The 21,469-nt window shown below is 48.4% G+C and overlaps 2 protein-coding genes across 2 annotated transcripts in view; one reads left to right on the plus strand and one right to left on the minus strand.

The window, feature by feature from the left end:
• Nucleotides 1-597: 597 nt before the first annotated feature.
• LOC310820487 (lipase maturation factor 2-like) lies at nt 598-11,987 on the plus strand. The gene is made up of 14 exons (XM_083692134.1): nt 598-783; nt 2,695-2,954; nt 3,125-3,153; nt 4,383-4,576; nt 4,994-5,172; nt 5,616-5,754; nt 6,601-6,735; nt 6,853-6,958; nt 7,211-7,307; nt 7,548-7,730; nt 7,928-8,096; nt 8,475-8,586; nt 8,920-9,028; nt 9,615-11,987. The coding sequence occupies exons 1-14, from the start codon at nt 690-692 to the stop codon at nt 9,951-9,953; spliced, it is 2,145 nt and encodes a 714-aa protein (XP_083548260.1). The 5' UTR covers nt 598-689; the 3' UTR covers nt 9,954-11,987.
• An 83-nt stretch (nt 11,988-12,070) lies between these two features.
• The window catches only part of stab2 (stabilin 2), a 36,370-nt gene continuing 26,971 nt past the window's right edge, over nt 12,071-21,469 (minus strand). Inside the window, exons 50-68 of the mRNA XM_083691900.1 lie at nt 21,016-21,192; nt 20,259-20,348; nt 19,969-20,115; nt 19,682-19,741; nt 19,386-19,509; nt 18,545-18,694; nt 18,025-18,129; nt 17,450-17,557; nt 17,034-17,230; nt 16,675-16,816; nt 15,973-16,106; nt 15,646-15,811; nt 15,292-15,398; nt 15,079-15,198; nt 14,405-14,554; nt 13,961-14,074; nt 13,648-13,779; nt 13,338-13,442; nt 12,071-12,995 (exon numbers count right to left, since the gene is read on the minus strand). Coding sequence (XP_083548026.1) covers nt 12,936-12,995; nt 13,338-13,442; nt 13,648-13,779; nt 13,961-14,074; nt 14,405-14,554; nt 15,079-15,198; nt 15,292-15,398; nt 15,646-15,811; nt 15,973-16,106; nt 16,675-16,816; nt 17,034-17,230; nt 17,450-17,557; nt 18,025-18,129; nt 18,545-18,694; nt 19,386-19,509; nt 19,682-19,741; nt 19,969-20,115; nt 20,259-20,348; nt 21,016-21,192 — 2,388 coding nt within the window. The 3' untranslated portion in view covers nt 12,071-12,935. The remainder of the gene's footprint in view (nt 12,996-13,337; nt 13,443-13,647; nt 13,780-13,960; nt 14,075-14,404; nt 14,555-15,078; nt 15,199-15,291; nt 15,399-15,645; nt 15,812-15,972; nt 16,107-16,674; nt 16,817-17,033; nt 17,231-17,449; nt 17,558-18,024; nt 18,130-18,544; nt 18,695-19,385; nt 19,510-19,681; nt 19,742-19,968; nt 20,116-20,258; nt 20,349-21,015; nt 21,193-21,469) is intronic.

Below are 21,469 nucleotides of genomic sequence, written 5' to 3' on the forward strand. Positions count from 1 at the left end.
TTCCTTTCTCCTGTTTGAGTTTATTTGCAGGTTTGCATGAGGCAAACACAAACAATGGGTCAGTGTACAACACAATCTCAGTTGAATCCTCCTTAATGTGAAGAGCACAAGCTCATTTGATATTGACTGTCCTTTGATTTAAATGATATCATGGATGACTGTTTCATTTGATTAAACATTATACTGCCAAGCCCTCATGGAAAATTTGGCCTATGCAGCATTTCAGAGAAAATATCTAAATATGGCATATTTAAAGGTGTGTGTGTGTGTGTGAGGCTTGGTTCAGAATCCTGGCTTGTCCTGAAATGACCTAGCTCTGTCTAGACTGCCAGTTGCCACGAGACAACCTCAAATGTTTAACCCTCCTCCTCCTCGCTCTTATTTGAATTAACACAACACCAAATCCATGCCTGTCACTGGCCTGTATTGTCGTAGGACCGATTTCTTTCACGGAAATTAAGTTGTCTATTTTGTTTTCAAACAAACGCGCCTGGATAGGGCGCATCATGGAGATACACGTACGCATGTGCACGTCGGGAAGCGCTGAAACCACGCCTGCAGCCTTCAACACATCCACCGCATTTTCCATGCTGGGAAAACTCAGCGGACACCCTCTACCTCTTCTCTTCAAATAGGCATTAGTTTCGCTAGTTTTTTTTTAGGTTCAGTAGACACGCACAGCCTAGACAATGGGGGAAATAAAACTACCGCGACAGATGTTTTTGTGGAGTATGGCAGTTATATACATGTGTGCTTTTGCGTCTCTCTACGTCCAGATACCAGGTAATTCATCTGTTTTAATGATGTGCATCTAAATGTTTCGTGTTCATCCAGTTCACCAGCTGTATCATGACTGCAGAAAATGCTGGTTTACGGAGCCCTCGATTTGACTGTCACTGGGTTGTAAAAACGGGTGGATCCGACCTTTCCAAAGTGTTTTGCTTGCTTCCTCTTATCCCGTAGCGATTATGTGGCCACAGCTGTTTGTTACTTTGTATCAAGTTCAGCCAGCCATAAAACGCAGTACAATCAACGTTTAACATGAATAATAAACTTTGCACTCAACATATTTATCCTTAAGTTTTTGATACGTGGGTTATTTTTAGCGACGTAGTCACGGGGTCGGTTAAGGTCACGGTTAAACGGTCTGGAATGGTGAACAAATAAATCCAGCAAGCACGTTCTAGTCTACCCCAAAGAGAAACTTCCTGATCCTGATTGTCGCAATGGTCCTCCGGCCACATTGTTGCAACTGATGCAATGTCAAATCGGGACTATAGGAATTATAACGTGTGCCCGTGTTTGATCTGAGGCTTGCAGTCTCTCTATATTGTCAATCCTACCCCACTGTAACACGTCAGTCTTACATCGACACAGTTGCACCAACAGCAACATCGGGATTAGTACTATAACGATTTGGTTCCCCTGACTTCCCCCCCTTCTCTGTGAAGCTCTAATCCTCTGGAGGTTGCCGTGGGCGTGGGCTGACTGTGCAGTGGGAATGACCTGTCATCAGTCCATGATATGACTTTGATAGGCTACTGTATGCAGCGACCCAATCAAAGCATGGGCCTACAGAAAGTAGCATGTGGTCTATGCTTCACTTGTGGTCATGATTGAGAGGGCGGGCGTGCTTCAACGCATTTTGACTTCATTTGACCAAATGATTAGGGATTTGTTCAGAGACCAGCATTTGTATTGAGAATCATTTGTGATGCATTGTCTGCACTGACACTGACTGTGGATACTATTTTCAAGCCTCTTAAAGTTCATTCCTTCCTCTTTAGCCAATAGCATGACTTTACAGTATTCCACTTGTTGAAGAGGTCTAATCAGTCCTATTACTGGTTGATTGACCAATGATCATTCCCGGTTTGTTTTCACATTTGTTCAAGTTGACTAAATCTCATTGGTTAGGTTGAGCCAAAATAAACGGAATCGAGCATGAGTGAGTCATCAGAGAGCACAATGAGGTGTCTGTGCGTCGTTTTATTGCTTTGCTTTGTGAGCCAAATCTGAACACACACTTCCAGTTGGCCTGCTCTGCATGTGTATGCCAGCAATGTGGAAGTGCAATTCCCACCACATCACTCCCCGTCTGGCATTTTGATAATGACATGGTAGACTAGAGGGTAGTCTACTGGTCTAATGGTGTCTCCCAGACTCCTTCACTGTGAGAAGCTCTGTCGTAGCATTCCTTCAGTGACAAACGTTCCATTCAGTCGTTGGTCAGGGTCACAACCTTGGATCCACTTTATGGTATGAGTTGGATGTGTTATGCTACTCACGGGTTCAAAGAGGTTTTTGACATTTGTTTTGTGTTCACGTTGCCCTGGCATCAGTTGAAAACCCCACTTTTCTCCCTCATGTTGCCTGTGGATCAGCTCAGATTTATAAAAAAAAAAAAAAACGGATCCTTGTTTTTGTGTACACATGACCTTTGACTTATTTTCACTGCAGCATAGACAGTGTTGTTACAGTATATTCAGTGACCCCCCCTCCCCCCCATTCACTGACCCCTGACCCTATTCTCAATGAGAGCATACACCATCCCCCCCCTCCCCTCTCCCCCCAACACACACACACACACACACACACACACACACACACACACACACACACACACACTCACTCACTCCATCTCTCTGACTTGGTTGTTTTGTTTTTCTCTCCCTGCTCTTTGTCTGTGTCCAGGTCTCTATGGTAACGAGGGGGTCCTGCCAGTGCGTGTGGCACAGCCTCGTGTGGACAGGCCTGTGTGGGAGCAGCTCCAGGCCTCCCCCTCCCTGCTGTGGCTGGGCCCCCGCCTGGGTCTGGAGCTGGATGCCCAGCAGGCCATGGAGCTGCTCTGCCTGCTGGGGGCGCTGTTGGCCCTGGGAGCTGCCCTGCTGGAGCCCCTTAGGGACAGCCTGGTGTTCTTAGGGCTCTGGGCCCTCTACCTGTCCCTCTGGCAGGTGTGTGTGTCTGCCTAAAACTAGTGGTTATTTGCATTTCACTGTATACTTGTATGCACGTGACAAATAAAGAATCTTGAATGTTGTATTGCTACTGTAGGTTCCAATCCTAGGCTTTTTTTTTTTGCTTTAGTGCTAATTGATTTCTCTTTATCTTATTCTTTTGACAGGTGGGTCAAGAGTTTCTGCATTTTCAGTGGTAAGTTGTCTGTTCTCCTTCAGTTGATGGAATGGTATTATTATTATTATTATTATAAAATGCTCCGAAACTTTGAAACTCATTGTCCACTGTCCGCTGAAGCGTTAAAGGCAGGTTAAAGGTGAACTGGGTTTATTTTGAAACCTGTTCTGAGCACAGTGGTCAGGTTAAAGGTGAGCACAGTGGTCACACACATTTTCAAAGTGAACTGTGTGGCGTCACCTTTCTCATGTGTTTATCCGTCCGTTTACTTCAGGTGGATGAGCTCAGTGTTTGACAGGCTATTAAACATAATTCTCGTCACTGGCAGCATTTGCTAGTTAAATTCTCATGACCGCATCTGCGGTTTATTAACCTAAAGCTCAGCGCACCTGTTTTGTTTAACCGGCGAGCACAACAGCTGTGCCTGTGTCTTTATCAAGTATAAACATCATATAGTTTAATGATGGGGGTTATGCGTCTGTAAAGCAGGCTTTACAAAGACATCCTTGGATCATACCAGCAATGTGGCTTCAGGGTAATTGACCTTTGGTTTTTAATTTATTTTAGATAATTGAACACACAGTAGCTTCAACTTGATGATATCCGATTGTTGTTTACCTAGACGTTGAAATGTGGCTGAGGTTTCCGTGGCAGCTGCAATTGTTATTGGTGTGATGTCTGTGTTTTGATCAGACAGAGGGTATGGGTGTGTCTAGACCGTTGGCAGGTAAAGCGCGGCAGTGTTGAGTGATTGTGCCCTTAGGCCTGGGAGCACATACGGTAGGCTCTGGGTGAAAAGGGATGGGAATAATCCACAGCGAGGCTGCTTTTCAATTCCAGAACGTTCTTCGCTACCGTCTGCCCTGGTTCACGCCCCTTCACATGTCTGTGATGGTAGCATAGGTGGAAGCAACACAGGGGAAAACGATATGAAGCCTTTTCTCCAGAAAAAGCGTAATTCATTCCTAAAAGGGCAAAGTCATTAGTTTTCATGAACAGTGATGGGAACACATGAGGATTCTCAGTGAAACCGAACCGTTCTTGACTGAAATGATGGCGGTGGAAATCGTTGAATTATCCGGATTGTTTGAACTACAAATTACATGATTTTTAAAATTTATTTCTTTATTTTTTAACCTTTTCTAAGTTCTTTGAGACGACGGGGGGGGTGGGGGGGGGGATTTGGATATCAGTGCACCGAGTGGAGTCTGGTATGGATTAGTCATGTCTGGCGTTCCATCCCGTAGGGACAGTCTGCTGCTGGAGGCGGGGTTCCTGGCCGTGCTCGTCGCTCCGCTCAACCTCCTGCGGTGGCGCTCAGCCTTCCGTCACCACGACGGCGTGACCTTCTGGCTGGCGCGCTGGTTGCTCTTCCGCCTCACCTTCGGCTCCGGGGCGGCCAAGCTGGCCAGCCGCTGCCCCAGCTGGTGGGGGCTCACCGGTGAGGGAGACCCCCCCTAAATACACCTAAACACACCACTGTGCCACGATGGCCACCAATAAGTAGTATAGATAGAGTAGAATATCTACTATGGTTAATTTGTTACTACCAATAGTAGAAACCGACAAACCCTTCAAAGACTAGGCCATAAGACCAGACCTATAACACCACAACGCACAACTTGTTTTTAACTGACGCAGTAGGGATGGAACATCATTGAGAGTAAATGGTGACTGTCATGGAGGGATCTGTGGATAGCGTCAGTGTACATCTCTGTCTCCCCGGCGCTGAGCCAGCTGTTAGAGGCCCAGGGTCAGAATGAATGGACAGTGTTAGATTGAACTACATTTTAACGCCCTCCTCCTCCTCCTCCTCCTCCTCCTCCCCCTCCTCCACCACCCTCCTCCGTCTCCCCAGCCCTGAGCCAGCTGTTAGAGGCCCAGGGCAGCCCCACCCCCCTGGCCTGGTTGGCCCACCAGCTCCCTGATTGGCTCCTGAGGCTGGGGACTGTGGGGGTGTTTCTCCAAGAGATGGCTGTGCCTGTCCTCTTCTTCGCCCCCATGCGTAGTCTCAGACTGGGCGCCTTCTACATACAGGTGTGTGTGTGTGTGTGTGTGTGTGTGTGTGTGTGTGTGTGTGTGTGTGTGTGTGTGTGTGTGTGTGTGTGTGTGTGTGTGTGTGTGTGTGTGTGTGTGTGTGTGTGTGTGTGTGTGTGTGTGTGTGTGTGTGTGTGTGTGTGTGTGTGTGTGTGTGTGTGTGTACATTAGAATATAGGATTTTGACTGGTACATGATTGAAATTATGTACCAGTCAAAATTAAATTGCCAATCTGAGGTATGTGTGCGTGCGTTCGCTTGAATGGAAATTAGAATAAAGGATTTTGAATGGTGCCTGATTGCGAGTGTTAGATAATATGTATAATATCTAACTTGCCGCTCTGAGCTGTGTGGGTAGGGGGCGGTGCCAGGGCGGCCCTTTGTCATGGACAATACAGTAATCATCTTCTCCCTGTGTCCCTGTACTGTAATGTGTGAACCAGCTGCTGCACCAGGTTAGCATCGCGCTAACAGGTAACCTGAGCGTCCTCCAGCTCCTCACGGTGGCTCTCAGCTTCTCCCTGCTGGACGACGACCATGTCAGCTCCTGGCTGGGCCACGTCAAGAAGAAGAAAGCCAAGAGTATGACCTCAGCCCCCTCTTATGCAACGTTCTACTCTCACACGGATCAGATTAGCGCTCCAAGCCCGTTTTCTTCCTTGTACGGCATATCACAGACTCACTACAGCAGCAGCAGAATCTGGGTAAACTGCTTGTAGTTCATATGAAGAGAGAGTAGAGAAGATATACATACTGTATACACCACATATTAGGATATTTACAGCACTGGACATCCACAACAGGGGAGGCTGGTGGCATTTGTGTGTGTTGTGCGGAGGACAGGCTCATTGTAGTACATGGAATAAGGGAATGGTATCAAACAGGTGTGTTTGAAACCATTCCTCATTCCATCGCAGGCATTACAGTGTTGTGGTTCAGATGGGTGTCCTTGAGCCGTGATGGAGTGGTTTTGGAGAGGTTACTGTGGTTTACCCACTCATCCAGGGCAGGACGGTCTGACCTCCCCTGGCTGTGTCGGGTGTCATCCTGTTTAAACAGAAGACACTACAGTCCCGCTTACCTCATTAACAGTCGACACACACACACACACACACACACACACACACACCCACACACCCTCTCCAGAGATGCTAAAGATTATCTTTAGATGTTCAATACCTCCAGAGGAACAACAACACAGACCACGGCTGTCCAGAGCAGCCAAGTGTGTCAGGAGTGTCCTGTGTGCAAGGTGACCCACATTGTTAGCCTCCTCGCTCCAATGGTTCCAGGATGCAGGCTGGAATCAAACCCACACCCTAAGCGTTGTTAGCGCCATGCTCTACCAACTGAGCCACAGAGGACCACATAAAATGTAGACTGTTTCACTGGAATCTAACAAAATGTTGTGGTTATTTATCTCACCAGCCTGGGGCCAAACTCTCATCTCAGTATTGACCTTGCTGGTTGAACTGGGTGTGTTGGTCCTGATCGTCTACGGCACCAAGGTGCTCTTCCAGCTGGAGATGGACTGGGAGGCCAAGAGTGTGTCCTCCAAAATCGGTAGGTTACCTTGTGTGCTTTACCTCAGTAGGAGCTGTATCGATATATAGTATATTGTATTTTTTTCGTGATTTGATAGAAAACTGATATGTTTTGTATGTCTGTTGTGTTTGGTAGCCTTTACCCAGCAGGAGTTTGACGGTGTTCTGAAGCTGGTGGTCCTGCCTAGTGTCTGGGTGGGCGTTCTCTCTCTCACCTGGGAAGTAGTGGCGTCCATGTTGGGGTGAGCCTGCAGCTGCGGATGTCAGTTCTTCACTGTGGTAACGCTGTACATGTTCAGGGAAAGGCAACAAGTTGCACAATTTGTCACATTTGCTGACCCCAGAACAGTGGTCTAACTGTGTGTGTGTGTGTGTGTGTGTGTCTGTGTGTCTGTGTGTCTGTGTGTCTGTGTGTCTGTGTCTGTGTCTGTGTGTGTAAGTCACCCTAGCGTGGTGTTCAGGCCCACTGATCTCAGACCTGTGTTCCCTCCCAGGTGCGTGTGTGTGAAAGGATGCTTCTGGAAGCTCTGGGCCCTCATCCAATGGGTTGTCTTTGCTTCTGCTGCAGCTGCTGTATTCGCCCTCAGTGTGGTGAGTGGAACCTGTCAATCACTGGGGGGGAGCAATCTGATTGGTCGTTGTGGACATAAACAAAGTACAGTCGTAAATAGAAATGAACGTGAACTAATTGATCAGACTTTTAAATAATCTCTGAAAAGAAAAAAAAAAGAAAAAATCTACCTGCTCTCAGTAATAGTGAATCTCATTGGTCTGTTGGAGTCAACACTGAGTACAAGAGCCCCTCTGATTGGTCTGTGTTGGTGTCCTCAGGTTCCGTTCACGTCTATAGAGCAGGCGTCGGGCAGTAAGATCCTTCCGGAGGTGAGGGGGGCGTACAGCGCGGTGGAACGCTACCGCCTGGTCAGTTCCTACGCCATCGACAGCACGCTCAACCAGGCGGACGGACGCCCGGAGGTCGTCATCGAGGGCAGCATGGACAAACTCACCTGGACGGTAAGACGACAGGGACAACATTACCTTCTCTTTTAGGATGAGGTTAGACTGCGAAAACGCTTTTGTGAAATGTTCCGTCGGTCCTACCTTCTGGGTTTTGTCTCAGGATTTTGTCTAGCGATTGAAAGAGACTCACTGTAACTCATTTCCTCGTCTTCTCTTTTCCCTCCCTCCCTCCCTCCCTCCCTCCCTCCTAGGAGATAGAGTTCATGTACAAGCCAGGGAACGTGAGTGCGGCCCCCCCCGTAGTAGCCCCCTACCAGGCGCGGCTAGACTGGCAGATGTGGCAGGCTGCCCAGGGACCTCAGAAACAGAGCCCCTGGTTCACGGGCCTAGTGCAGCGCCTCCTGCAGGGCAAGAGGGACGGTAGGTAGAATCACCGCTTTTCTCGACCAAAGTATAGGAAATCACCATCCACACACTTCTGGTTGAACCTAGGTTGCATCCTAAGAAAACGTTCTCTGGCTGTGACCTGTATGTATTTAGCCTTATGGGGGAACCTTGTGGCTGTGTTTTTTGTTTTTGTAAGACACTGATACTGTATATGCCCATTGTACGGAAGAGAAGTTACAGTACATTACTGAGGTTTCATGGCTGATACTGATTTCTTTTCAATTTAGTTTCCCATCATGACCGGTTACTATTGTTCTGTGTGGTATTAATCTGTGTCTGTGTATTCCTTCCCCCTGTGTGATACAGTACTGATGTGAGCGTATCTGTGTATTCCTTCCCCCTGTGTTCCAGTGGTTAGTCTGATCCAGACAGATGAGGCCAGGTACCCCTTTAGTCAGGCCCCGCCAACCTACGTCAGAGCCAGCCTCTACAAGTACTGGTTCACCCAGACCTCTGATGACGGGTGAGTACTACACCAAGACACAGGAGAAGGGAGGGAGAGGGAGAGGTAGAGGAGAGGGAGAGGGAGAGGGAGAGGGAGAGGAGAGAGAAGGGCAGAGTAGAGAAGAGAGGGAGGACTAGTCATTCATTCATCCTTGAATTAAAGGAATGGTGATTCAGGCACACATTCACACATTTGAGATGTTTCGTATTCAGAAAAATATAAGTTTAGAGTTTAATTGATAGAAATCCATCCACAAACCCCCCCCCCCCCCAGAACTGACCACAGCAAGTCAAGTATTTTCCCAATGGTTGTCAGAGGAGATTCTGTCTGAGGTTCTGTCTGTCCTGGCAGGTCCAGCCCTGAGCAGTGGTGGACGAGAGACTATGTGGGGGAGTTCTATCCCACAGTGCAGTTGGGTGACCCGACCCTGGAGGGCATGCTGAGTCAGCACGGACTGAAGGTAAAAGAAGAAGAAGTTAATGATGTGAATTATACAGAGTATGCTGTACAGAATGAATGTAGAATGTTCTGTATATTACTGTTACCATATACTGACATTTACACTACTACATTTTATATTCCTTTTTTCATTCACAAGAAAATTAGCCAACTGTGTTTGATGTGTTGTATATACAAACAATACATATGTGTGTGTGTGTGTGTGTGTGTGTGTGTGTGTGTGTGTGTGTGTGTGTGTGTGTGTGTGTGAGTAAGTCATTGGTATTCAGTATGTGGTGTGTGGCCAAGTGTAGCAAAGCCGATTCATCAGACACACTAACCAACCACACACACACACACACACACACACATGTCTGGCTTTAGAGCCTAGCAAACTATAGAGATTGGAATGTGGTCCCTTTGTGGGAATGTTCTATGTCTTCATCCTTGGCGTTCTGTCATTATATTGATTGATACTGTATAAGCCCCTTTCTCTTGATCCTGCGTGTATGTGTGTCTATATATATATATGTGTGTGTGTGTGTGTGTGTACGCACACACACACACACACAAATGAACTGACTGTATGTATACTCTGTTGTGTGCAGGAGAAGTACCCCGTCCAGCCCAGTCCTGATTCCCAGCTGTCCCAGGCGTTGAGGCATGTAAGGGGACATGTACAGACTCTCCCTGGGCCTCTAGTACTGTGGTCCCTCCTGGCCACCGTAGCCGTCATCTGCCTCCTCAAAACCCTCCTCTCTGGAGCCCTGGGGGGCCGTAAAACCAAGAGCCCCCCCCCGGCCGAACCCAGGGCCAAGAGGAGCAAGGCACAACTGGCCCCCCCCCCACCAGAGAAGAACGCCCCAGCCTCGGCCCTCAAAGGAGACAGGGACAACTCAGAGGAGAGGAGGCAGGATTCTGACAGAAGCCCCAGGAAGAGGAAGTGATGCGATGGTCCTGCCCACCCCCCCCCCAGGAACTTCCTGTTGCATTGTGTTGTTGGCGACCCATGTCTCAGGATGGAGGGGGTAGAGGAGGAGAGGAGGGGGTGTGACATGCCAATCTATCTCAGGTGTTTTTAATAACTGCCAAACGGTCATCACCACCACCACTGTGGCCTTGCCATTCCATCAGTTCTCATCTGTCCTCAACACACACATTTGTATGATGTAATCTCTCTCTCACTCACACACACACACATATATACGCTCTCTCTCTCGCTCTGTCTCTCCCACACATACGCTCTCTCTCGCTCGCTCTCTCTCTCTCTCTCTCTCTCTCAATCTATACATGCAAACACGTTTTATTTTCTCTGTGCCTCTGTCAGTTGTGGTATTCTCAGGTGAAGCTGGTGAAGAGCTCTCAGACATGCCCGTGGGATCATATCTGAAGGTGTACAGCGATCCCTTTGTCCAGTCAAAGTTATTTTCAGCCTCACCATTGCTCTTCTCTAGGGAACGGTCCTGGGTTATCTCTCCTTCATGCATTCCTACAGTTGAAACGCTTGTTTTGTCTATCGGCTCTGTCTTGGTCTTCTTGTTCCATTTGATATATCCAGGGACCTGAACACGTGATGGGGGGCTTGTTCTCGACTTACTGTACCAATGCCGAACCCCTGTTTTGTCATACTCGGTTCTGTTTTCAACTTTCCTACAGGGCCTGGGTTCTAATGGTATTTGAGAATCATTTCACATTCTTAGCTGTGCTTGTTTGAGTTTACCTGGCACAATGGAACCAATGGAATTGTCCCAAAACTGCAAACGCCTGCCCATTTGGCACTTAAGCCGACGCTCAAAGTATTTGAAATCGAACCTTTCTATGGCTGAGTCTCCTACTGTATCTAGAACTTCCGTGAGAAATGACAGTCATCGTCATGAATACTGTATTTTTAAGCTTTTGTCATGCCAAACAATGGCATTTGAACAGCAACCCACACATTCCTGACCTCGAAACCCTTTTGCTACTGGGTTGCATTCTTTAAACAGCTTAAATACGTCGCCACCTACACCTCAAGAGATCTCCACATTCCTCCACATGGTGTAAATTCCTTCAAAGGAGTAATACCGAAATGTACAGGACTGGATTATAGCCGAGGTCATGAGATATCAGACCCAAATCGCATGCTAAAGCGCTTCCGTTTTGATACTTATTATAGATTATATTATAGATTTGCACTAGATCTAGGCTTCTCTCGATGCAGATCATTAAAGCTTTGGCCATTGAGATGAATTTCAGAGTTGTAATTATTTATAGTCTCATTTGGCCAAGCACATAAAGACCATCTAGCACCTGATGAATCTCAAACTAACCCTTCAGTATTTAGAGTTAAGGTATTTATTGATGGTAGTGCTCCATTAAAAAAAAAACTAGAGCAGATTTCTATGTCCCATTTCGCTACCCTTTTTCCAGAAATAACCAATGCCCATGTGCACTTTCTCACCTGGATTTAACCAATCTTATGCTTTAAAATCGATGTGGGCAAGTACACAAAGGCATACTTCAGGAGAAGGGTGGAGAAATGGGACACAGCGCATCACTCTGGCTGTACACTGTGTTGCTACTACAACCACTATTGAGACTGGGGAGGTTTGAAACAGAAACGTTCACTACTTGTGTCCCAGCAATATTTTATTGTTAGCTCCAAAAAGAATAAAAGCGTAAGTGGAATTTCTAAAAACCAATACCCTGACTTTTTTGGGGGGGCTTATGTCACACTTGGCACAGTTGTCCATTGACTCTGTTGGTGACTGGGCTGTCTATCTAATGTTAAATATCAATGGATGTGCCATTGTTTGCTTGAAGCTCTCTTGTATATTTGGATAGATACAGAGATTTGTGGAAATAATATGAACATGAAAGTAAGAACTGTATGTATATTAGCTGGGGTTTGAATCTTCTTCGAGTGTGTGGCTTGGATGAATGGAACATTGTCATGCTAGCTAAAACTCTGCTGCCTTTTGCAATAAAGATTTGAAATGTCAGATGGATGATGTGCTTGATGTTTTGCACAGCACCCCCTGGTGGTACCTGCTAGTCACAACAAATCATCTATCGTAAAGCCAAACTTCAACTGCTTCTCCTTTCATTTGGCAGTGTATTCACATACACTAACAATCAATGTCATGGACATACACAGTACAAATGCAATTATTTCCACAGGTTTACTTCACAAGATACAAGATACATTACACACACACACACACATACACATACAAAACACAAACCAAAGACCCACCATAGGTAGAGAGATTATGGGGCGGTTCCCCAGACCCAAATTAAGACTAGTCCCGGACTACATCATACTTTTAGGGCCGGTTTCACAGATAGGGCTTGGATTAAGCCAGGAGTAGGCCTTAATGGGCCCGGTTTCACAAAAGACTAAAAAGCATCCTCAGTGGCAATTTGCCATTGAAAGTGTGAATTAGTCCAGGACTAGGCTTAAGACTTTGTGTACTTGTTAAAGTAGCTTCAATTTAGTCCTAGACTAGCTCTGATCCTCCCTCTTGCAATCGGCTTTGTTTAATCCAGAACAGGCTAAATCTACGACTATTTTAAATCAAGTCTGTGCAAGTCGCTTTCAGTTCAGACAGCTCAAACAGGCATTTTAGCCTGGGATTAGTCTTAAGACTCGTCTGTGAAACCGGCCCATTATCTTCTAGTCGGGGAATAGTCTTAATCTGTGTCCAGAAATATGGCTATACAAGGCACTTAAATCCGTAATGAGGTCGTTTGCGGGGGGACTGGACCCTGTTTGTCATGTGTCATCATCATGTGGCATGATCCAATAATCTCTCAGGAGGAGAAAAGTCACTCGGTGCTGCCCCCTCCTGGTAAAAACATGCCACAGCGCTTCTGTCCTCAACAGTTTGAAGTTGGCGCTGGTTAGCAGAAGACGATGGTGGGGGGGTGGGGGGGGGGTGGGGTCCCTCTCAGCTGTCCTGGAGCAGGTCATAAGAGCCACTGGCCACCACCTGGTGTTTGTCCTCCTCCTGTTAAACAACACACATTCACCCGTCACCTGGGGCGGCTTTACGCAGGACAGGACAGGACAGACCCCCCAACCACACTGAGCTCAGCTGGCTAGGATATTGTCCTTTCACATGGTCCTTTCCAGGACTGTTTCAGCAACTATGGTTAATGCGTAACCAAGCCAGCCTAGTACAGCTCGGCTCAGCTCAGTTTGGCTCTGTAGTCCGTGGTGTCATTGGAGGACTAGAGTTATTCTAAGAGACCTGTGTAGATTATCTGTTATCTGAAGGAGTGCTGTGATGGTTCTTTTCAATTAGAATGATGCTGGGACCAGTGGCAGACCAGCACGGCATATGACTTACCGGGAGCTCAGAAGAGGCGGGCTCACTAGGGCCGGGGGCGGAGTCATACATCGGGTTAGAGATGCTGGGGTTGATGTCCGAAGGGGTGGACTCCTCCCCTTCATCCTAACAAAGACAAAGTTCACCAAGCGTCATACGTTTATCGTTTGCAAATAGTACTTAGATGATGTATATGTGGCACACAAACACACATAAATGATGTCATTCATGTATCTTCTCTTGAGACAGGCTATCGCCGGAACACACACACACACACACACACACACACTCACACTCACACACACACACACACACACACTCACACACTCACCTTGAAGTAGTGGAACTGGAAGGGGTTGGTTTTGTGGGTGTAGAAGTGGTAACCTACGAACCCTGCCGCGGCCGTGATTACGATCAGCAGCAGAACCCCCACTCCCATCCCAGCCTGGTGCCCTGCGTGGACCTGACGGGCCGACCACAGACAGAGGTCAGGGGTGAAACGTAGGAGACAACGTTTCAACACAATCTGACGTAGAGTCAGTCCTCCCTATCCCAGTCAAAGCTAAACTACTGTCTCTTATCCATTACGAGCTGAACAACACGTCTCTTCGTTAACCAAACTAAATATGATGTCATTCTCTCACCGCTGGCCTTGGGGGCGGAGCTTTGAGGGGTCCCTGCAGCACGTGGATGATGCCATTGGACGCCAGGATGTCAGAGTCGATGACGAAGCGGTCGTTGATGTAACGCGAGGAACTCTGGGGAGGGAGGCGGAGTAAACGATGGGTTAAATTCCTCGCTGAGACTTTGAGGCTCTGAAACCTACGAAACGGCGGTCATAAAATAAAACGTTTTTTTTTTGCAGCGATATCTGGTCTAGATATTGCATTTCTATGTTGTATAGTGGCGCTTACAGTAGCACATTGCTCGTCCTCACAAGAACAGCGTTGTACAGTTAGCAGCAATGCTAACGTTGTCGGTTCGTTTCCCCGATGGGACCATACATACACCCAATGCATACACTCGCTGTCCTGTAAGTCGCTTTGGCATGTGGTTCTGTTTCTGATGACATGAGCTCCATGTCTTACCAGAGCCTTAGGGTTGAGGAAGTCAGCGATGCCCAGGACGGTGAGGCTGTGGCCCAGCCGGGTACGGATGCGGCTCCCGTTGGTCAGGTCCTTCAGCGCCAGGGCGTGGCCCTCAGAGAAGTGGTACTCTATGTCCCTCTGAGTGAGCGTCTGGACAACGCAACGACAGAGATAGTGAGATCAGAACGACAACGCGATGGACATGTAGGAGAAAGTGAACGCCGTGACGGCGTGTGAGGAGGGGTGCGTGTCCACTGGTCTGGTTGTGTGTGACGTTAGGTATGAATGGTGATGAATTTGAGGGGTCCCTGCAGCACACTGGATGGGGTTGTGTGTATCTGGTGTGTGTGTGTGTGTGTGTGTGTGTGTGTGTGTGTGTGAATATATCAGTCTAGTTTGGCTGTGTGACATTAGGTATCTGGTCTGGTTATTAATGTATATGCTAGATGGGTGGTGTGTGTGTGTGTGTGTGTGTGTGTGTGTGTGTGTGTGTGTGTGTGTGTGTGTGCGTGTGTGCGTGTGTGTGCGTGTGCGTGCGCGTGCGTGCGTGTATGTGTGAATATATGTCTCGTCTGGCTGTGTGACATTAGGTATCTGGTTATTAATGTCTATACTAGATGGGTTGTGTGCATCTGGTGTGTGTCTGTGTGCGCGTGCATGTGTGTATCTGAGACCTGGTTCTCATACAGCCCAGTGTTGTCCGGAACAAACAGAGTTGACTGGACGGTCAGGTTGCTGAGTCGCTTCATGAACTGTTTCCCTGACTCGGCAACCTGGGAGTAGTTGAGGATTTGCTGCAGGAGAAAGTGACAGGTTACGGTCAGTCATAAATCACGGTTAGGGGACAGTGGTCAGGACACGGTCGGTGGGGGGATGTTGATACTCACAGACAAGAAGTTGGAGAAGGTGGGTCTGGCGCTGAGGACCTGCAGGAGGTTTCCAGTACAGGAATATCCGTCGCCAATATAGCCTAGCTTACACTCACATTTGACCTCTGGAGTCAACACACACATGCACGCATGCATGCACATGGACACACACACACACACACACACACACACACACACACACACACACAGAGACATGGACACGGACACACACACACAGACACACACAAACACAGAGACACAGACACACACACACACAGGTGTCAGTCAGTAGAAACTGAATCCAAACCTAGGCCATTTCTATCTTTGACCTTCCTCTCCCTCCTCTCTCTCCTCTTCCTCCTCCTCTCTTACCCTTGATCCTGTGGCAGAATGCGTCCCATGTTTCGCTGAGGTTGGCGCGGGTGCCGTAGTCAACGATGCCCACGTGACCCATTCCACAGTTGGGGTTGGAGTAGGTGGTGGGGTAGCCCACCCTGGCTTCATCCAGCCAGCCTGCTGCACACATGTTTAACCCAGCCTACATGGACACACAGACACACACACACACACACACACACACACACACACACACACACAATGGGCTATCTTCTATAGGTCTGCATAGGAGAGATGTGTGTGTGTGTGTGTGTGTGTGTGTGTGTGTGTGTGTGCGTGTGTGTGTGTGTGTCAGGTATTCACCTGCTGCGCGTAGGAAAGCTGTGTGTATGTCGCTATGGTCCCCCCCTCGCCGGTGCAAGCGGCCTGGGCCTGGGCGTAATTCAGCTTGTACTGGCCCTTCTCCGAGCGGAAGTGGAACACACCAACTGTGCTGTCTATAGGGAGGGGTGGGGGGGGGGGTCAGGACAGTACAGTAGTTAGCATTATAAACAGTACTACACATACCAACAGTAGCCACACATAGTTATTGTGACAGGGGGCGGGGTTCGAACCTGGGTCTCCCATGTGGAAGATGTTTGCAACCTTTGTAAGCGAAAGCCCAGGCATCAGCTTGGGGAGCTACAGTAAGCCAACACATATCTTCAGGTCTCATAGCAGAATGTGATCATTTCACTCGTTCAGGGCCGAGGGTGAATAAAGTCGCCCAAATTGTCAATGCTCTAGAGCGCCACGGGTGACTTGAATCACCAAAAATCCATACAGTACATTATGATGCTTCATTTTGTAGCCAATCGAAGTATTGTTGCTAGGTAAATAGCACATAAAACATGTATAGCATTCTAGGTGGTGAGTGTGGAATTCTCTGGCAGTTGGTGAGTGAATGGTGATGATATGTCATGGTGTGTGTGTGTGTGTGTGTGTGTGTGTGTGTGTGTGTGTGTGTGTGTGTGTGTGTGTGTGTGTGTGTGTGTGTGTGTGTGTGTGTGTGTGTAGCAGCTGTACCCTCGTAGTGCAGGTCTGTACACTGAGCATCAGAGTGGCACAGTCCGTTCTCCTGGAGACAGCGGTTGATGGGCAGGTCCTTCACCTCACACGTCACGCCATCACCGATGTAGTTGTCTTTGCACGCACATTTACGCTTTCCCTGGAGATACAGGTACACACACATACACATACACATGGACACACGCGCGCACACACACACACACACACACACACACACACACATATTGACAAATTAATCAAGGAGACATGGGGGATCCATCTCCAATACAGTCAATGTGATCATGTTGAGATTGTACTGCTAGGTTCCATGGTGCCCCCCCCCCCCCAGAAGCCCCCGACCGCAGCCCCCCTCTCACCGGGTCCGTCATGGTGCAGGTGGCGTGCTCGTGGCAGCCTCCGTTGTCCTCAGAGGCACAGGGGTCCATAGGCAGGCAGGAGAAACCGTCTCCAGTGTGGAACTTCGGACAGGCGGAGCAGCTCACGATCTCTCCCTTCTGACTGCACTTGGTTCCCTTCCCACAGCCGCCGTTCCAGGTCTTACACAGGTCCGCCACTAGAGGGGGCAGGGAGGCAACGGATGGAAGGGCAGGGAAAAAATAGAAATGTTTTGACTCTAAAAGAAATTAAGTTATTTGTCTGGTTATTTATACAGTGGCGTTATGTACATGTCTGGTCTTTTATGTGCATGTGTGCGTGTGTGTGTGTGTGCGTGCGTGCGTGCGTGCGTGCGTGCGGGTCCTCAAGCCTCTCTCTCTCAGCCCTCATCTCTTACCGGTGCACGTCATGCCGTCTCCCTCGTAGAAGGGTTTACACACACACGTGTTGTTGTCTTTGCACACCCCGCTGGGGGCGCAGGGTGGGGAGCAGACCGGACCCTCAGCTACACAGGGACAGGGTGGGGGGGGGGTGGAGGGAGGGACAGGGTGGGGGGGGGATGGAGGGAGGGACAGGGTGGGGGGGGGTGGAGGGAGGGTTCATTTCATGTTTTCCATTGTTACCGAGGATACAGTATACAGCAAGAGAAGGTAACTGATCATAACGTTAACAAATACAAAAGTAAGCTAATACAACAAGATGACTAAATTGTCAATGAATGACAGTGTTTTCCAGTGTTGTATCAGGAGAGGCTGGTGGAGGTTGAAATCATTGCTCATTGCAACGCATGGAACGGAATGAGGAACGGTGATACCGTTCCTTATTCCGTTCCATGCATTACGATGAGCCGGTTCTCTGATTTCTACCTCCACCAGCCTCCCCTGTCTTGTAGGGGGTAAAACCAGTATGCTATTCATCATCCGATAGAGGGCAATGGAAGTAGAGAATATCTGGGTTCTGGCGGTTCTTTACCTTGTTGGGTCTCACAGCGCTGGCCGGTCCAGCCCTGCTCACAGAAACAGGAGCCCGTCCCTTTAAGACCCGCCTGGCATGACCCGTGCTCTGTGCAGTTACACGCTGAAGAAATGACATCAGAGCACAATTCAGGTTCAGACACATTTCACACAGATACAGTACCAGTCAAAAGTTTGGACACACCTTGCCAAGAGTGTTTGAGTGTCATCAAAGCAAAAGGTGGCTACTTTGAAGAATCTAAAATATAAAACATATTCTGGTTTGTTTAACACTTTTTTGTTTACTACATAATTCCATATGTGTTCCTTCATAGTTTTGATGTCTTCAATATTAATCTACAATGTAGAAAATAATTTTAAAAAAAATAAAGAAAAACCATTGAATGAGAAGGTGTGTCCACATTTTTGACTGGTACTGTACGTACTAAAGTACAAAAGTGGAAGACAACGTTCTTCATACACAGTTATACAGCGATAGGCTATCGTCCAATGAGGATGTTGGGTGCGAGGCTACACACCTTTGCATTGTGGTCCGTAGTGGCCATCTTGACACATCTCACAGGTCACGCCCTGGAAGCCCGCGGCACATGTGCAGTTACCGGTGCCTAGGTGACCGTCATCGCACTTTCCGTGGTTACCGCAGCGGGATCCAGCCCCTCCAGGACAAACTATCGACACCCACAAAGGAGGAGGCAAGAGGCATTGCGGGAGACAGACAACCTGTGTGTGACTATCAACTTCTGCTTTCCAAACCTCTCAGACAGGGAAGGCTGGTGGAGGGAGAAATCGGAGGACAGCCTCATTGTAATGCATGGAATGGAAACCATTCTTCATCCCGTTCCATGCGTTACAACGAGCCCGTCCTCCGATGTTCTCCCTCCACCAACATCCGCTGCTCTCGAGACCAAATCAACCTCCATTTTTTTGCACTCTTTCTTGTTCTACTGTAAAACTGGAAATGGACCTTGCTGGTATGAAGACTGAGACTGAAGGGTTAGGGTTAGGATTAGGGTTAGGATTAGGGTTAAAGGTAGAGTTAGGATTAGGGTTAGGGGTAGAGTTAGGATTAGGGTTAGGGTTAGAGTTAGGATTAGGATTAGGGGTAGAGATAGGATTAGGGTTAGGGGTAGAGTTAGGATTAGGGTTAGGGGTAGAGTTAGGATTAGGGTTAGGGTTAGGATTAGGGTTAGGATTAGGGTTAAAGGTAGAGTTAGGATTAGGGTTAGGGGTAGAGTTAGGATTAGGGTTAGGGTTAGAGTTAGGATTAGGATTAGGGTTAGGGTTAGGGTTAGGGGTAGAGTTAGGATTAGGGTTAGGGGTAGAGTTAGGATTAGGGTTAGGGTCTCTAGCGGTTCTTACCCAGACAGTTGCGTCCGTAGTATCCGTCACAACACTTGGGGTGCCTGAGGACCAGGGTGCAGGTGGTCTGACAGCCTGTGTTCTTACTGACAAAGATCTTGGGCAGGTCACACGGTTTCACCTCCTACGGACGCAGAGGAGAAAGCAGAGATACAGCCCTGCTCGTGAAGGACGCTTAAGTGGGATGGATGGAGGGAGGGATGGAGGGAGTGAGGGATGGGTCGATGGATGGACGGATAGAGGGAAGGATGAATCAATGAACAGATGGATAGATGGATGGATGAATGGACAGATACCTTTATTTTGGAGCCATCAGGACAACGTGATGTTGATGTGCTGCACCATCCACAGGGCATCTGTCACAGGATAAACAGGAGAAAAACACAATCAATCACCAAGGGAACGCTGAACTGATACATATACTAATCACACACTATGTACCACTGTTGATGATGTCATCACTGTTCCCTCTGACAAGCGGTGAGAAGATAGAGGATGAAAACGTACACAGATATCTATGGTGGTTCAATGTCAAAGCTCAGGAATATCTACGGTCCAGTAGTACTATGGTATAATGACTCACGGGGAAATCTAGAGTTTCCTTTGTGTCACAGCGACCACCAAGACTGGGTGGGTCCAGCAGGCAGTCGATCCCATAGGCCATGCCCCCTTTGAAACGCAGGTGCCTCTGAATGATCCTGCAGTTACCGTCGTTGATAAAGATTTCGCCCTGTTGGGAAAGGTCAAGTGCTGTTAAAACAGCGTTTTAAAACAGCAGACGACTGTAGGTCATCTCCCATCGTATTCAATCTCCATTTTTGCCTCATCAACAATACATCAACACAAACCACCACTCGTTTTTCCAAAACTCACGATCCTGTCTGTTCCTCCACAGTTGAATGTAAGTTCGGATCCTTGGAGAGTACGTGCCGGAGCCAGGTGAGGGAGCTCTGCAGCAGACACCTGAGGCAGGGAGGAGGGGGTGGGGGGGGGGGATAGAGCGGAATTATATGAGGTCTGTTGTCTATTGGGGCTATAAGTCCTTTGGGCAAATCGTCCTTTGGCTTGTTGGCCTAAAAGACAAATGGAAAACACAGATGAATTCAATAATGGAGGTCTCTGCAGCAGTGTAATGCATGTGGGGCGGCAGGGTTAAAGAGGCTGGCCAGTCATCGGGAGGTCGCTGGTTCGATCCCCACCCCAGGAGGTTAGAGAGGCAGGCCAGTCATCGGTAGGTCGCTGGTTCGATCCCCACCCCAGGAGGTTAGAGAGGCAGGCCAGTCATCGGTAGGTCGCTGGTTCGATCCCCACCCCAGGAGGTGGGCGGATGTGAGCTGGTGGTGACTGGAGGGTTGCTGGCATCCTATCTAAGGTGCCTACCACCACCTTGAGCAAGGCACTTAACCCCTAACTACTCCAGGGGGCGCCAAACTACGGCTGACCCTGTGCCCAGAGAAAATTACTATATTCCAACAATTGATTGCGTGGCTAATAAAACAGACAGACAGATGGACGGACGGACAGACAGACAGACAGACAGACAGACAGACAGACAGACAGACAGACAGACAGACAGACAGACAGACAGACAGACAGACAGACAGACAGATGTGTGGCCACCTGAGCTCACCTTAGTGTCTCGCAGGATGTGGTACTTGAGGTACTCCAGCAGCTGGGGCCTGTTGTGTTCGTCATACAGGAAGTCCTTCTGCTCCTGGGGCAGGGCTGCCATGGCGTGGTCAGACGGCAGGAACAGCGTCACTGGCTGATGGAGGGAATCGTTCACCAGGTCTAGCACGCCTGTGTCCTGACAGATGATTGGACGAACGGACGGACAGATAGACAGGGGAGTGAGTCACAGACATAACAACGAACACAAAAAAAGGTTGACTTCTAAACTGAGTTTGACTTGTATTGCTCCAGACCACATGTCAGACATGTGGCTGAATGGCTCGCCAAATGGTCTTATAAAACAAACAAACTGAGAACTCATACAGCGCTGCACACGGTTGGTGGCCCTCAAGATCCTTGAGAGCGACACCTCCGCTCCAGACCGAGGAGCAATAGCTATAATCGCTGGGTAT

The sequence above is a fragment of the Argentina silus genome (assembly GCF_951799395.1).
Source record: "Argentina silus genome assembly, chromosome: 20".
NCBI classification, from domain to species: Eukaryota; Metazoa; Chordata; class Actinopteri; order Argentiniformes; family Argentinidae; genus Argentina; species Argentina silus.

What these genes read in the sequence shown, in the direction of transcription:
- LOC310820487 (XM_083692134.1), top strand. Translation starts at nt 690, where the DNA reads ATGGGGGAAATAAAACTACCGCGACAGATGTTTTTGTGGAGTATGGCA. An exon ending in CAAGAAGAAGAAAGCCAAGA is followed by an intron (nt 5,755 to 6,600) that starts GTATGACCTCAG and finishes TTATCTCACCAG; the next exon opens with CCTGGGGCCAAACTCTCATC. An exon ending in GAGTGTGTCCTCCAAAATCG is followed by an intron (nt 6,736 to 6,852) that starts GTAGGTTACCTT and finishes TGTGTTTGGTAG; the next exon opens with CCTTTACCCAGCAGGAGTTT.